This window comes from Petaurus breviceps, unplaced genomic scaffold (genome assembly GCF_028583685.1).
Source record: "Petaurus breviceps papuanus isolate PSGF00001 unplaced genomic scaffold, PetGlider_PUasm1.0 90842, whole genome shotgun sequence".
Lineage (NCBI taxonomy): Eukaryota > Metazoa > Chordata > Mammalia > Diprotodontia > Petauridae > Petaurus > Petaurus breviceps.
The window spans coordinates 20,985,149-20,997,483 of NW_027187358.1; the positions used below are offsets into that span (position 1 = coordinate 20,985,149).

General features: G+C 39.7%; 1 protein-coding gene across 2 annotated transcripts in view; it reads right to left on the minus strand.

The window, feature by feature from the left end:
- RTN4 (reticulon 4) overlaps positions 1–12,123 on the minus strand; it is a 76,570-nt gene extending 64,447 nt beyond the window's left edge. The window contains exons 1-2 of one of the 2 annotated variants that reach the window (XM_069071718.1): positions 11,302–11,439; positions 271–327 (exon numbers count right to left, since the gene is read on the minus strand). In XM_069071718.1, coding sequence (XP_068927819.1) covers positions 271–286 — 16 coding nt within the window. In that variant the 5' untranslated portion in view covers positions 287–327; positions 11,302–11,439. Of the gene's footprint in view, positions 1–270; positions 328–11,301 lie in introns of both variants that reach the window. The other variant, XM_069071719.1, reaches the window with a different exon arrangement.
- Positions 12,124–12,335: the final 212 nt, after the last annotated feature.

Here is a 12,335-nt window from a genome sequence, read left to right on the forward strand (position 1 = left end):
AATATATTTGGAAAAAATTAATTGTTAATGTATAAATCAAAGGTCCAAGAATTCCCATACAATTACCCATAATCTGCCCATTTCCTCTTACAGCTGCCATCTAAGAAGCTTGAGTATATAAACTACAAGTTTACAGTCTGACATATTATAAATGTTCTTGGACCCATTCTAAATTTTAGTAAACACAAACTATTCTGTAAAGGGTTAATGAGATGAAAGATTCAAAGGACAGAATATACTTAGGACACAAGGCTAGCAGAAAGAACTTGCCTGCAGAGGAGTGCATCACAGGCTCAGATGAAGCAGGAAGAGCAAAAAGGGTCTCATCTGAAAAACAAATACAATATAACCTCAGCAGAAATAAAGATAGATAGTTGAAAGGAGATTGGGAGCAAGAGGAAGCAAGCAAGTGTATGATTCATAATGAAATAGCACAAGACTGTGACACAAACATCCACACACAAAAAAGTCAAGACCAAAAACTGAGGAAAAAAGTCTATAAATTCACATTAAACTTAGAACTTAAATATAGCTATATGTTTATTACAAGTTAAATTTACTGAAATTTTATGCAAAGGATTCATATCTTCAAAGAGGCAGTGTTTTAAAATGTCTTTAAAATAAGTACTTAAGTGTGTGTTAACTTTTATAAACTAAAATACCAACATTTTAAGGTAAGGCATCACTCTTCTCAATTATGATACCTATGTGCCTAATACCTGGAGTACTACTTTGTAAAGATGTGGTCAATAATAGTAAGAGGATTTAGTAAAAGATCTCTGAAAGTTGTTCTTCAGTCATTTTTTCAGTTGTGTCTGACTCTTTGTGACCCCATCTGGGGCTTTCTTGGCAAAGAAACTGGAGTAGTTTGCTAGTTCCTTCTCCAGATCATTTTACAGAGGAGGAAACTGAGGCAAACAGGGTTAAGTGACTTGCCCAGGATCACACAGCTAGTGTCTGAGGCCAAATCTGAACTTAGAAAGATGAGCCTTTCCTGACCCCAGGCCCAGCACTCTATCCACTGAGCCACTTAGCTGCCCTGAAAAGCAGGCAACCAAAATGGCCAAGAAGATAAGAGAATTACACTAAAGGACACATTAAAAAAACTAGAATCAAATCCATAAAGACTGAGGCTGAGTATAGATATGAAAAAAATCTATCCATAAAATTATGGAGGATGTGGATGGAGTGAATGTATATAGTTGTTCTCCAAACAATAGACAAGCATTTATTAAGCACCTACAATGGCCAGTTGCATGCCAGAAAACGAGAGGTACCTCTTGATTCTGGAAGAAATCTGGGACAAAAAACATTAAGTGCTGTATAAACACAGCAGAGTTAAATCTTTTTTTTTTTTTTTTGAGGCCAGATCTGAACTCAGGTCCTCCTGATTCCAGGGCCAGTGCTCTATTCATTGAGCCACCTAGCCTCCCTGAGCCAACCTTTTTGGTTTAATATTACTCAGTTTGGCACTACCGTAACTTGTAATAATAGAGAGCTGTTGGTTCCAATAAATCCTTAAGGCAGTTGCATATTTATCAATTTCTCCTTGTCATTGGAATGAAATATAGTAAAATAATTCAGAAGGAAGATGGGGAAATTTGTCAAAAATTTCAATTCTAGAATATTTTAAATAAATGCAGCTTTATTACTTTTAAGTACTGATATTCACAATAGTAAATGCCATGTTATTCAAGTTTTAGAAAATTACATTCTCCCCAAAAAAATTTTCACTCTTAAATGCAACAAATGCTAGAATTTAAATATAAGTTATTTGGGCCACAAGTACTGGATTTCCTAAAGCAGTCAGAAAACTGTGAAAAAGTAACACCCTCTAAATCTCCAAGAGATACTATATTCTGAAGCTCCTACCATAGTCAAGGTAAAGTCCCCCACCCCAATCCACCACCCAAAAAAGCAAAGGTGCATGGTTATATCAACTGCAGTCAATCTTTTGACATTATCAACTTTCACGTCTTATTCCCTTTGGCTTCCCCAGAATCTCCACCCCTAAAGCTAGTACTTAAATACTGGACTGTAAGACAAACCAGATTTATTAATTTCATAACATATACTACTTGGACCAGATGGCCTTAACAAATGGAAAATATTAAAAATGCAATCATGCCATAATAACATCAGTTACGATAGGAGCTATAAATGAAAACATATTTCAACACAAATGATGTCTTGATTAGTATGAAATCAAAAAGGAAACAAAAGTCTTTAAATTTACCGTGTTTCCCCGATAATAAGACACTGTCTTATTAATTTTTTGGACAGAAAAACACCAGAGGGCTTATTTTCAGGGGAGGGCTTATTTTAATGAACATTGACAGCAATTTTAATAAACAGGTAAATGTGAACAAAAAAATGTACCTTTATTCAATAATGAATTCAATAAAGAACAGGATGACGTGCTCACTGCTGCAGCTCTGATTGGATGCAGCTCGGAGCGCGGCGTGTAGTGCAGGGGATCACCTTCACTACAGTAGCAATCTCACAATAGGGCTTATTTTCGGGGGAGGGCTTATTTTAGAGGAATCTTACACAGTAAGGGGAGGGCTTATTTTCGGGATAGGTCTTATTATCGGGGAAACACGGTAGATCTAGAGAAACCAAATTCAATACCAAAAGGAATGTCACTTAAGACTAATTTTTCTACCTTTTGTAACTACTAAAATAGACCACAGAGGAAAAAAAAAGTAGGCATTCTCAAAGGCATAAATTTAGTATTCACTCCTTACATTCTCTCCCTTGGCAATGTCAAATCATTCAGTTTCAACTTTACCTTCTATATAAACAACTAAAAAATCTCTATCGCCAACCCTTATCCTTGTCTCAAAAGTTAGAAACTAGTACCTCCAACTGCTTCCATAATATCTCTTTCAAAAGCCTTTACTAACCTCAAACACAATACATTCAAAACCAAGTTCCCCTTTGACTTAACTAATGTTAACAGTGGTTTCACCACATTCATCCAATTCCCAAGTGAAAATATTTTGATTCTTTCTTCTCCATCTTGCATATTCTATTACCTAGTGTACATGTGTAATGGGAATGTAAATTTTAAAGATCTTCCCTGCCCCTAGGCTAAAGTGCACGGGGAGCCTGGGGTGGGAGGCTTGTTTTTCAGTAGATACTTCTTGTTTGGCCAGTGAGTCAATAAGGTTGTTACATTCTCTGAGCCAGGAGAAGGCTATATAAGCCCTGATGTGCAGCTTTGTTTTGGGGCTCACTTTGAGAAGTGTTCTGTGATTTGATCTGGATTCTGGGAAGCCGTTGTCCAGAGGCCCCCCCACCCTTGAAACCCAGATGTTGATTGGGTATGGATGTAATGGTTGGACAGTTTAAAATGTCTACTTCATCTGTTTCTGTCTTGATAATTCTGTCTGTATACTTTGAAGTTTGGGGTGCTGACCTTTTTCCCCTGAACGAGGTAAACGATGTATGTTTGACTGATTAAAGTAAGCTTGTTAACCCATTTTGAGTTGCTTTCCTGTATAAAAGCAGATCCAAGAACCTGTGTTGGCAGCAAACCCTGAGGACGCTTAGGGTGCTTGCTGCTACAACATGCAGAATATTACATATCTGAATTTTTATTATATTTCATAAAGAGAAAAAGCTTTGCTTCACAATTAACATATGTGAAACAATGTATAATATTCTATATTATAGTTGCCAAAGTATGTTATAATTCTCTACCATACTGTTAAGTTCCATGAAGACAAGGATCATGTCTTAGCTAAGATTTATAGCTCCCTCAGTGTTTAGCACACAGTTCTGAATATAGGAGGTACTTAAAAAATGCCTGTCAAATTATATCAAGAAACAATACCTATTCTCTATTGAAATTACTACTAATTTTGAAACTACTAATTGAAATAAGACTTTCTGCTTTAAAATACATATGTAAAATAATGGCAGTAAAGACAAATGAATTTTAGTTATCTACTTTTAAAAAAACCCATATGGAACCATGCTATAAACGAATTAAATTCACTGTATAAAGGAAAAACTAATGCATCGAAGTTTAAAGAATTAGCATATTAAGGCAAAAATAGTATTAGAATTCACTATATTCCTAGCTTTAGTCAATGGGAAAAATTCAATCAAGTATTTTTGTAAAAATGTTAAGAAAAATTTTGTCACAAAGGAAATTAATGATAAACACAATTATCTGTGAAATTTCTATAACACAACTTCTATCATCATACATGTATGTCACGAGCATTATCTGTACTACTGAAGAAGTTATAATTATTCTAAATATGACTTGATAATTTAAGATGAAATATATACTTATTGTACTAAAAATAAATACAATTTTGTGGTGATTTTCCTTTATTGCAGACATACTTCATGGGTCTTTTCCACCTAAATTTGCTCTTTTGTAGTTAGAGCTTATCATCATACTAATTCAAAGAGATTGCAGCCCACTAAATTTTTCTAAGCATCCTAGCATGGGAAAGAAATATAGACATCCTCTTATTTCATATAAGGATAGGTTGAAGGAACTAGGTATGTTTTAGCCTGAAGAATGGGGGGGAGGGGTAGTAGAATGTTGTGGAATGATGTAACTGTCTTAAAGTATTTGAAAGATGTGGAAGAGGAATTAAACTTGTTTGCCTCTAGTAAAGAGGCAAATGACTATGTTCTCTGAGGGGAAAAAATTCCTATTACAGCTGTCTTAAAAATGAAGAAGGCTACCTTGAAAGATGTGTTCCTCCTCCTTTGAGGTCTTCAAGCAGAATCTGGAAGACCAATTATCTGACATATTCTAGTGGGAATTCCTTTTCAAGTAGAGATTGGACTTGATGGTGCTGGGGCCCCTTCCAACTCTACAATTCTATGATTTTACAAATCAGAGTCAAGTTTATTATAGTAACCAGACAATTTTCTAATGAGGATGTGTGCAAGAAAATTTGTGTATGTATTTCTGTATTTTTTTCTCTGAAATAAATGAGAACCAAGGGCTATCATTATAAAGTTTGTTAATCTAATTTATACCCTTTAATGAAAATATATCAGTTAAAATGGAAAATTTCATTAGTGGATCTTTCTATCAATAAATGTTTATCAATCTGGTATTCTGTCATTTGTCCTAGGAGGACAATCTAACCCTTTTATATGAAGCAAAACCATTTTTAAAAGTTGAGATGACCAGTCTGATAAACCTAAGAGAAGATGTAATCTAAGTCTAAAAAAATTATGAAAGATGAATAGTACAAACTTGTACCCTTACACAAATACCAGAACTGGGGAGAGGGGGACAGAAAAGGCACTCAGAAGTTTGAAGGATAAACAAAAGGATGTTATGTGACAGATGTGAGTATATCACATTGATTAAATTTAATAAAAATCTATTAAGCACCTGTTATGCTCCAGATATTATTCAAATAGGGACAAAGTAACATAGGGATAGCAGAAGAATGTTAATAATAAGAATGATTTCACCTGAGCTGACGCTTGGAGAACTAAGGATTCCAAAATGCAGCAATGAAAAAGGAAAGCACTCCTGGAAGGGGTTACAGCAGATGCAAAGGCACAGAGGTAAGAGTCGGATATCTTGTACAGGATTAGTCATTAGGTAAAGATGCCTTTGACTTTAAATGTCAAAAGAGATTAGTTGATATCATAGCTTAGAGGCAATAAGAAGTCAACACAACTTCTTGAGAAAGGAATAACCTAGTTATAGCTGTACTTCAGAAATATCAATTGGGCAGCTATGTGGAGGATGAACTGGAAAGGGAAGATACTGAACAAAGATCAATCAGAATACAAGCGCCATACCTGAGGATACAGGTGATGATGCCTGAAAAAGGATGGGGAGCTGGGAAGGGGCAGGGGATGGAGTCTAGAGTGGTCTTAGATACAAATTCTGTCATGATTTGACAAATAACTAGATACAAGAGATCAGTAAGAGTGAAAGTGTAAAGCAGAGGCTGGCTGGGAAGCGGCAAACATGAATTACAAAGGATGGCAAGATCCTCAATAAAACTAGGGAAGTTAGGAAGGAGGAAGAAATTGTTTTGGATGTGCTTCGTTTTCAAGTGCTTCTGGGACACCCAATTTGAGATAAGCATACTGTTTTAACTTTTAACATGGACATCTCAACTCATCATATGGTTAGCCAGTTAAGAACAGGCAATCTTATCATTCTTTGTACATCCTAGGACAACCAGCATGTTGAAGATTAAAGGGAAAAGTAGGGAAATGGCCAGAAGGGTAGGACTGTCAGGACAAGAAAGGGCAAACCCAAGATATTTCAGGGGAAAGAGTGACGATTCTAGTAATAAAAACAGAAATCAAAATTATGAGGTACGAATCATTCCCATCATCATTCTTGCTGATGGATTGTCGCAAAAATGTTTAAAGTAAGCTTACAGAAGGTGAGTTTGCAACTCAATACTTTTATTCAATTATAGAAAGCAGTTATGTTATCTACCTGTACAATTATTAAAACATTAAATATAAATGAATAATAGCATGATAGTGACTTGTCCTAAACCACTTCTATTGGAACAGTTATCTTGAAAAATGTGAGTTAAATTAATAAAGATGACTGATGTTTTCAAGCCTAAATAATAGAGAATTATGATGTCAGTAAATGAAATAAAATGAGCAGAGGGAGCTAGTTGAAACAACAATAGTGTATTACTCAACATTTTTACAGCACGTTAAGGTTTACAAAACACTACATAGCCCACAGAATCATTGTGAGAAAAGCATCAATATTATCCTCATTGTAAATATGAGGCAACCAAATCTTTAAGAGGTAAAGTAATTTACCTAAGTTTGCACAGCTGACAAGTGTCAGAGCTGGGATATGAACCAAGGTCTTCCTAATCCCAAATTCAGTATCCTTTCCACTATCTCAACCAGTTCAGTGTTCTTAAATTGACAGTAGGTCAGGCAATTGTATGTTAAGTCCATTAGGAATATATAAAAATAGCCCAAGAAATCAAAAACATATTTAAACAGGAGCAGATACATATTCACCATATCATTCTGCCTACTCATGGACCATCCCCAAAGATGCTTTGAACAAGCTTACAGAAGGTGAGGAAGTCTTAGGAAAGTCTAGGGGAAAAATTGTGACTAATATAGAACTGAAAACTGATCTACAAAGATAATGGTTAAAAGACTTTTAGAAAATCTCTAAAGAAGTATATTATATAGACAGCATTTAGTTGAAGACTACACCTTAGACAACACCCAAATTTGATAAGAGAAGAGGAACTAGCAAAGAAAAAAAGGAATACTAGTAAGAAAAAAAAAAATACAGCTTCTAGAATGACAAAGGGTAAAAGAGTTTCAAAAAAGGGGGAAGGGTAGACAAAAGATATTGCAGACATGTCAAAGAAAATTAAAACTAAAAAAGTGTTATAGACCTTGATGACCTTCAAAAATGAACATAAAACTTAGCCATTAAATTACTGCTAGTGTTCTTTAGAATATAATAGTTTAATCATTCTACTTTTGTCAATGGGTTCCCTTAAAGGGTCAGAACTGCATTTTAACAAAATCCCAGAAAAAAGTATAAAAAATAATTAGGTTATAAAGTTGAGGTAAAGACAATTCAAGGTTGAAGGAATGAGTGATTCAGAAAACTAGTAAGTACGAAAGCATTTTTCATTAGTCATTAGTAATAGTGCACTACACTGAATAAGTAACCCAATGACATCTCTTCCCACAAATAGATGTTGTTAAAGCTTAAAACTACCCTATTCAGAAATGAACAGTTCCCCCCAGGAAAAGCCTTTGGGAGGCCTCAAATTTATTTAATACAGTAGATTAAGAATTTCTTCTAAAACAGAGTTGTAATGGTCATTATCACTATGCTTCAGGATACAGGCACCATTTTACATGTAGGATGATGCAAGAAATAATCTAGTTGATCATTCCTAGCTGGAAAATGTTTCCACAAACATCTAACCAAAATAAACTGGTTAAAATAATTCCTCAGTTCTCAGAATGCTACTAAGAATTCCAAGTCAAGCTTTTTTTTGAGGGGGGGGGGGAATTTAGATTATGTTAAAGACTTTTGGGGGGGGGGGGGAAGTCCCATGATGTTGAACACACAAGCAAGAATGCTATGATATCGGAGTGGCCAGGTAGCACAGCAAGTAAGATCACAGGCTCCAGTGTCAGGATGACCTGGGTATCGAATCTGGGCTCACACACTTAGCACCCACCTAGAAACACCTGGCCGTGTAACCTTGAGCAAGTTACTTAACCCCAATTGCTTTAAAAAAAAAAAAAAAGGATGCTATGATAGCTTCTAAGCAAGGAGACTAGGTAAAAGCCACAAGTTAAAAGTTGCTTAGACAGCTTTATTCCACTAACAATTCCTGAGTTAGAAGTCAAAGGTCAGAATTAGGAATGCAGAATTTTAGGTCAGACTTACATATCTTCAACTCTTTATCTAGTTACAACAAGTCTTTCTCAATACTTCGAACCCATCTAGGGATGTAGTTCTTGGAATCTGAACATAGGGATAATGACCATTGCAACTCTTAAAATCTTTTCATTTTATTAAGAGACTCTTTCTAAAAAGCACAAAGGGAAATTGGTATAGTTAAAAAAAGTATTATAATGGGAAATGATCTAGGTTCAAAAACAAGGCCTGTTAACTTACTATGTGGTCTTGAGGCAAGATCCTTTGACACCCTCTATGGGTCTCAAGTTTCCTCATCTAGAAAATGAAGTAAATGGTTGCAAAAGTCTCATTCAGTTCTAAATTATATACATTTCCATGTATTTGAGGGCTAGCTTAAAAAAATAAAACATGATGCTATATATGAAACAAAGATCAAACAACAATCCCAAATTAAGTGCTCTTGGTTTTGGCAAAACTAACCATGAATATGATTGTAATGTTTCTTATAATTCAATTCAATATTGCATACAAGCATTCGGTTATGTGGCACTTGTCATATTAATGTCACTCTTATCTGTGTATTCCTCATATCCCCCTCCTGAATTTAACCTTCTGGAGGGCAGGTTCTATGTCATTTTTCAATTTGTATCCCACAGTATACTTCAGAGTAGATCTTTAATAAAAGCTAAACAAAACTGAATATAATTGTTCCCCTTTTTGCCTTCTGAACCCATAAGTGTTCAGGATACTAAGAGGGTTTTATTGTTTCATCAATCATCACTTTTCATAAGTTCAGTTACTTCCTGAAAGTCTTTGTAAGATCGCTAAATAATATTATTGTCTAACTTATACTGTCTCCATATTTCAAATTTGTTCTTTACTTCTCTCATACTTTTATCTTTCCATCTTTTCCTACATCTCCCAAATGTGTCTGTTAGTCTCCACAACAAAAAGTTTCTAATACAGAAAATAAGGTGAATGAATTCTTATTATTTGAATACCCTTTACACCCGAATAACATTTCCTTTTGTGTCTGAGTAAATTACAGAAGGATAAAAGAGGTCTTTTCTTAGCTTCTCATTAGGTTAAAAAAATACTACAGTATGACCTTGAACAAGTGACTTTTCCTCTGAGGCTTGCTTTTCCCTTTCTGTAAAATGAGGGTAATATCTTTAACTCCTTACTCTAAAATTCTATGATTTTATTAATAAATTTCTGCAAGAGATTATAATGGTAGTTCTTGACCATCTAAGTAATTGCTGTACTCATAAAAAGCACTTCCTTTCTCAACAGAATCTTGTACTAATCAAAACTGTAACACCAAACAAATGAAGTTTCTTAAAATTTTTTTTTTTTACTTTTTGCAGGGGAGAGGAGCAGGGTAATTGGGGTAAGTGACTTGCCCAAGATCATGCAACTAGTAAGTGTTAAGTGCCTGAGGCTGAATTTGAACTCAGGTCCTCCTGACTCCAGGGCGGTGCTCTATTCACTGTGCCACCTAGAAGCCCCAAGTTTCTTAAGTTAAAGAAGTTAAAGTTAAGTTTTCTTAAGCTTAGTTTCCTTTCAAAATGAACTCCTGGTTAAAATGGAAGATTCATTAAAAAAAATTAAAGTACTACATATTCCAGTATTCAAATTTAAAAAAGTTGAAATAATCTTTATAGGCTTTATAGAATTCAGGCTCTTTTAAACTAAAAAGAATTCATTTCTACCAGTCGATCCAATGTAAAAAAAAAAAAATCCTGCATATTTTAAAAGTCCTGCATAATAAAATGCTGCAAAGACAAATAACTTCAAATGCCTTAACAGAAAGAAAAATGTCTTCAATCTACCATTACCCAAAGAATCACTGACATCTCAAAAATGACATTTTCCCTTGATAGGCTGGTTCTAATCAAAGAATCCACAGGTGGGGGGGGGGGTTGTTTTCTGGCGTCAAGCATTTAGATTTTTTTTTAATTTTCCTTCAAGAGCACAGAAGAAACTGGAAAGCGATTGAATGCGCCTATGTTTCAACAAATCGTCCCATGCTGCAGCAGAGAAAACTGGCAGATCTGCTCCTCCTCCAAAGGCCCAGCAGTTAAAGGACGGTCGCGCTCTTCTGCTCAGAGTGGCTGCAAGCACAGACGCCACATCATATCGCATCGGTCCGAGAAAACTGGGCGGTGGCAACCCGGCTTAGCCAAAACTGCCTCCCCTCCCCAATTTTCCACATTCAACACCGCTGGAGGCGCTCTTCCCATCACTACAGCATCTAGAGGTGGCCACCACCAGGCGCAGGCCAGGGAAGAGAAGCTGGAGCAGAGGCAAGCAGCCGCAGGACTAGCGCTACCCACAAAAGAACTTCGCCCCTTCCCCAGAATGAGTCCACTAGGGGGACTAAAGCAAAACCAAAACCCTTCGGAAGGGCACGGTACTAAGGCCAAAGGCCACCCCAGCCCCTAAAACCAAATCCACTCCACTCCCCCGGCTCCTCATTATTTAATATACGCATCCTTGGTTCTCCAGTTAACCACAAACTCTAGGGACTGGGAGTGGGGCTGGAACAGACAAAGAGGGAGAAAAGAAGGGAAGGGTATGGAGACACTGCGGCGGTGAGAAGACACATGGTCCCTGCAACGGAGACGCAGACAATAAAGAAGTCGGAGTAAGACTACACTAACAATTACTATCACCATCACCACCACCACCCCCCCCCCCCCGGCTCCACCCTCCTCCCTCGACCTCGCTCTAGGCAAAGGGCAGACAAAGCTCCCAGGTTTGGAGGTGGGCTCCACACCAAAGGGGGTGGGAAGGGCAGGCAGGACCCCTCCCTTCCTCTCTCTGCCCCCTCCCCCCCAGCAACACCCCACCGCCCCTCCCCATCCCACTCCCGGGCCGGGCCGGACCGGACAAGATGGGGGAGGGCGCTCACTCACCAGCAGAGCCCGAGGATCCTCTGCGCTTGGGCGCGGCCGGGGTTGAGGGGGGCGCGGCCGGGGCCGGGGTACTCGGGGTCCAGGCAGGGGGCGCAGGATCCGGGTGGGGACCCACGCCGGACGTTGGGGGAGGGGGAGGGGGGCGGGAAGGGGGCTCGTCTTCCTCCAGGTCTGCGGCTGCGGAGGGCGGCGGGGACGGCGAGGACGAGGACACTGGGCTGGGCTCCCAGCGGGGCTGCCGCTCCGCGGCCGCGGGGGGCGCCGCAGGCAGGGGCCCGCGGGGGGCCGGCGGGACCGACTCCTTCTCGAAATCCAGGAGGGGCGCGGCGGCTGCAGCGGCAGCGGCGTTAGCCGGCAGCGGCGTCGCAGTCATGCCAGCGGCCGGTTTCCTCTCCAACACCTCCAGCTCCTCCAGGTCCTCGTCCTCGTCCTCTTCCTCCTCTTCGTCCTCCTCCTCCTCCTCGTCCTCGGGCTCCCTCACGAACTGGTACTTGAACTCTGGCTGAGGCCGGGCAGGGCCCGCGGCGGCGCCCGAGGAGGAGGAGACCAGAGGCGACTGGTCCAGGTCTTCCATGGCCGGGCTCGGAAGGATGCTGCTGGGCTAAGGGAACGGGAAGGGAGGAAGCGGGGCGGGGAGGGCTTTCCACCCGGGACCCGGGGAAACGCCGAGAGGAACGGAGACGGAGACTGACTGAGGGACACAGAGCGAGAGAAAGAGAGGGAGAGAGAGGCGGCTGGGGCGCGGCGGTTGCGGCTGCCCGAACAATGAGTCGGCTCCTCCTGCCTCAGCGCCCGCAGCTGCGCTGCTCTGCGCTGCGCCGCGCCACCCACCAGCCCCCAGGCACCGCCGCCGCCGCCCAGACCGGGGAGGGAGGGAAGGAGGACGGCGGAGAGAGGCGAGCTAGCAGAGCCAAGAGACTCTCCGCCCAGTTTGGCGCGACTCCGGCTGGGAGAAATGCGGACCTGGGCGGGGAGGGGCGGAGCTTGAGAGGGACAGTCCCGCGAAAAGCACGAGCCAATAGGAGGTGGGATCC